This window comes from Lynx canadensis, chromosome B3 (genome assembly GCF_007474595.2).
Source record: "Lynx canadensis isolate LIC74 chromosome B3, mLynCan4.pri.v2, whole genome shotgun sequence".
Classification (NCBI taxonomy): domain Eukaryota; kingdom Metazoa; phylum Chordata; class Mammalia; order Carnivora; family Felidae; genus Lynx; species Lynx canadensis.
In genome coordinates, this window is record NC_044308.2 from 69,808,754 (window position 1) to 69,813,469 (window position 4,716).

Genomic DNA, 4,716 nt, shown 5'->3' on the forward strand with positions numbered 1-4,716 from the left:
CACCCCGACTCGCGTGGGGTATTTTTATGACTGATTTCACTCATCATGTACAACTGAGGTGTGCACATGTGTGCATATATAAATACACATATTAAAGGACAAGGGGCACCTGGGTGGCTCAGTCAGTTGGGCATCCTACTTCGGCTCAGGTCATGATCTCATGGCTTGTGACTTCGAGCCCCACATTGGGCTCTGTGCTGACAGCTTGGAGCCTAGAGCCTGCTTCAGATTCTGTGTGTCCCTCTCTCTCTGCCCCTCCCCCACTCATCCTCTGTCTCTCTCCTTCAAAAATAATAAAGATTAAAAAATTTTTTAAATAAAAGGAAAAGCTTTGGAATCCATTTTTTTTTCTACTGCTAGGTTTTTCTTGCTCTTTCCTTTTGGTTCCAGTTATGAGGCTTTTTGTGCATTCACGTATCTTTATTTTACCAGTCCTTACTGTTTATTCTGCAACCTACCTCTTTTTTCAGATCACCTCGCTTTTTAGCAGCAAATCTAAGTATTATGGGAACCAGAGGGCTGGAGATGCAGAGTTGGACACACAGGCAAGAATATATCTCCTACGTGGCAACATTTTAGTCTGAAAAAAATGGGTAGCAAGTAGAGAGATTCATGTAGTCACGCAAAATTAGGGGCAGGGAACTGTCAGACTTGGCATTGGATCTCAGACAATGGAGAGAATTGAAATGGAAGCGATGAGATAAGAAAAATAAAAGGCCTAAGGTTGATGGAAGAACGGGAGAGAGTCATGGTTATGTGGTAACTGTGACATTAGTGGGCATATCTTCATCCAAACTCCCAAAGCTTAGGGCTCCAATAACTATAACCAAGGTTCACAAACGTCAGAGATTATAAAGACTCTGGACAGATAAATGGCTTTGGCTTCCTTAACTTCCCTGACTTTCCACAACACTCCATTCTCCTTGCACATCTCGGGCGAGTCCTGCTAACCATCTTTCTAGGTACTTATACTTTCTGGGTTTCATGCAAGTACTCTGTGCCATCAACATCTATTCTGCCCTTGGTCCTGGCATACACCCAAGTCACCTCTATATCCTAAGTCAGGTTTCCTTAGCTCGCCACTAGCCTGTGGGCTTAGTGTGAATTGCAAAAGTGATTGTAGATACTGGTATAAGACCTACTACAAGAGACATAATGTGTCTGAGATGAGTTGAGGGTAAGAAATAAGACGACTTGAATGACTGAGGAATTGTTGTATGAACAGTTAAAATAGTACCAGTGAGGGGTGCCTGGGTGGCTCAGTCAATTAAGCATCCGAGTTTGGCTTAGGTCATGATCTCATGGTTGGTGGGTTCAAACCCTGCATCAGGTTGTTTGCTGGCACCATGGAGCCTGCTTGGGATTCTCTGTCTCTTTCTCCCTCTCTTACCCCTCCCCCCCGTCCCTCCTTCTCTGTCCTCTCTCTCTTTTCCTCTCTCTCTGCTCTCCCCCTCTGGTGCTGTCTCTGTCTCTCTCAGTATAAATGCATAAACTTAAAATACTAAAAAAAAAAAAAAGCAATAGCAGTGAATTCTGGCAAATGCAATCTTTACCTCTTCTTTCTTTTCTGTTTGTGTTGCATTGCATCACCTTTCCTGCCCCTCCCGATCCTTGCTATATACATCTATGTTTTTGTATTTGCTTCATTTTCTTGATTATAGATCCATAGTCCTGGCAGCCATGGTGTTAAGAATATTGCACGTGGAAGTGACTCAACTGCTTTAGGTGACCCCAGGTAAAATGCATATTTAATAATGACCCTGAGAAGGAATTGAGGGGATACCTTGTTTTCACAATGTGAATAGCCTTGATTGATTAATCATTTTAATGTAGAACTTTATTAACATTCTCATTTTAGTTTCTTGTTATTTTCTTTGTCTGGAAACATTCTAGTGGATAAATCAATGGATAGATCAAATCACTCTGTGGTGTCAGAGTTTGTGTTCCTGGGACTCACCGATTCCTGGGAGATCCAACTTCTCCTCTTTGTGTTCTCCTCTATGGTTTATGTGGCAAGCATGATGGGAAACTCCCTCATCATGCTCACTGTGATTTCTGACCCTCACTTACACTCCCCCATGTACTTTCTGTTGGCCAACCTCTCCTTCATTGACCTGGGAATTTCTTCTGTCATTTCTCCGAAGATGATTTATGACCTTTTCAGAAAGCGTAAGGTCATCTCCTTTGGTGGCTGCATCGCTCAAATCTTCTTCATCCACGTCATTGGTGGCGTGGAGATGGTGCTGCTCATCGCCATGGCCTTTGACAGATATGTTGCCATATGCAAGCCTCTGCACTATTTGACTATTATGAACCGAAAAATGTGTATTTTGCTTACAGTTGCTGCCTGGGTAATTGGGTTGACCCACTCTGTGATTCAACTGGTTTTTGTAATAACATTGCCATTCTGTGGCCCTAATGTGTTAGACAGCTTTTATTGTGACTTTCCTCGGTTCATCAAACTTGCCTGCACAGACACCTACCGTCTAGAGTTCATGGTCATAGCCAACAGTGGGTTCATATCTCTGGGATCATTCTTCATATTGATTGTCTCGTACATTTCTATCCTGATCACTGTTCGGAAACACTCTTCAGCAGGCACATCTAAGGCCCTCTCCACTTTGTCAACTCATGTCATGGTGGTGATTCTGTTCTTTGGCCCTTGCATCTTCGTTTATATCTGGCCTCACCCCACCTCACACCTGGACAAATATCTTCTTGTCTTTGATGCAGTTCTCACTCCTTTTTTTAACTCAGTCGTCTATACATTCAGGAACAAAGAGATGAAAGTGGCAATGAGAAAAGTGTGTAGTCGGTTTATTATTTATAGAAGAATTTCTTAAATGACACAAGTATTACAAAATTTCCTTACTGACTTGAAGTAACATTACATATCTATAGTTTGAATACCAGATTCCAAGTACCTTACTACCATTGAGTTGTCCCAGATTAAAATAACAAGGGTCTTAAAAAATCTTAACTGAGAGATTGTGTTGCTGCCTATGGTTGGTTGAAGGAAGCATGTGGTGTTAAAACAAGTAGCTCCCAGAGAAGGACAATTGCTTGTCTCTCGGGAGACATTACCTTGATGAATTTACTGTGGTCTAGAATTCAAAATTGTGTCTCTTCAATGTCTGAGTGCGTTACATAAGGGAATGCTGATTGATGCAAAATAAATTGATAGTAGATAGGAATATACATATATCAAGATGCCAATTGATTAACTTGCTGTAAAAGATCAGCAAGTGGTCTGAACTTTCATGTAAGCCTAATTGATTAATTCAGTGAAGGGAAATTTATGAGAAGTCAAGTGATGTAAGGACATTAATGAAGGGGAACCGGAGTAAGAGGAGTCAGCAGGACACTCAAATAATCACATGAGATTGTGATGCCTTTGAGGATAGGCCTGCCATCAGAAGTGGAAAAATAATGGATCCTTAGGCCAGGCCACCTTTCTGTCTGGACAGAGCTGGTTGGTCTCACCAGATTTACCTTTTGGCTTTTGTTTGTACTCTGTTTCAGACTATCTAACTCCTATGTTCTTTAAGATTCGTTCTCATTTTTGTTTTAACTAGCCAGGTTCTTCCTTTTTCTTCTTCTGAATAATAGTATTCGCATTGCATTTACAGGATTTGAGTCATTGCAAGCTAAGTTTTAGTTTTAGAGGTGTTTTATATGACTGTATTATATTCTATAAGAATGTGGGATTTGCATACATGGATTTAGAAATTTCCATTCATATCCATTTCAACAAAGAAGAACCAACGCTCATTCTCAGAGATGTAGTACAAATAACTCTGAACCTTATGTATCCTTACACATAGTCCTTAACCAGTTAATCAGTATTCCTATTGTCTTGTAAGTGGTCCTTATTAATGAAATTACAATGTCACTTGCTAATTTGTGTTTTCTTTCGATTTCCATTGTTCTTTTTATCATTCATTCATTATTTTTAACACCCCTGATGGATACTTGGAAAACAGTTTAGTAGCTAGCACTTATACTCAGTCTCCTACGATTTGTTTGGAAGTAGTGTTTTTAAAGGGGAGATTCCAGGTTTCTCTTTTACTGATTAAATAATGTTCAGTAGGCTAGCAGGGATTGCCAGATTCCTTTCTGATTTAAAAAAATTTCTACCCCTTCCAATCTTTTGTCTGTCTGCTCTTCTATCAGGTCTGTATGTATGATAAGACAGATGCACCAACTGCATAGTACCTGGAGATTTTCTGTATCACTTAATTCTCAAGGTCATTCTTTGTACTCTGAAGAAATAACTACTTTTAGTGGACATCTAGTGTGTTATTTGCTCAAATCAGCAACCTGCTTCTCCTGGTAAATGTAGCTTTGTCTTGCTGTAACCATGTCATATGATTAGAAGGTGACATGTAAATCCTACCTCTCTGACTACTTCTGTTTGCTTAAAGGTTGCTTCTGAACCAAGTCTTGATGACACATCTCTTAGCCGTAGTTGAAGGCTTCAGGTATGAGCCTCTGACCAAGATGGGCCAAATCTGAGCTTTTCCTCAGGATGGTAGACCCAAGAACAGAGAGAAAACAAGCTCATCCCTTTTTGAGCTGTGATACGGAGAAACTGCTGCCCATCATACTTCCTGCTGTCAAAAATCAAGTCTGGGATACTGAAAAAACATATGTGGAACAAGACGTAGGATTTACAGATAGAAGCTTGGCAGTAGCCAGTTTCTTGGTTCCAACAGT

The 4,716-nt window shown here is 40.5% G+C and overlaps 1 protein-coding gene across 1 annotated transcript; it reads left to right on the forward strand.

The window, feature by feature from the left end:
* The first annotated feature begins 1,904 nt into the window (after nt 1–1,904).
* On the forward strand, nt 1,905–2,843 carry LOC115517157 (olfactory receptor 4F3/4F16/4F29-like). Its single transcript, XM_030320275.1, has one exon. It carries the CDS (start codon nt 1,905–1,907, stop codon nt 2,841–2,843), a length of 939 nt encoding a protein of 312 aa, XP_030176135.1.
* The last annotated feature ends 1,873 nt before the right edge of the window (nt 2,844–4,716 follow it).

What these genes read in the sequence shown, in the direction of transcription:
- LOC115517157 (XM_030320275.1), top strand. Translation starts at nt 1,905, where the DNA reads ATGGATAGATCAAATCACTCTGTGGTGTCAGAGTTTGTGTTCCTGGGA.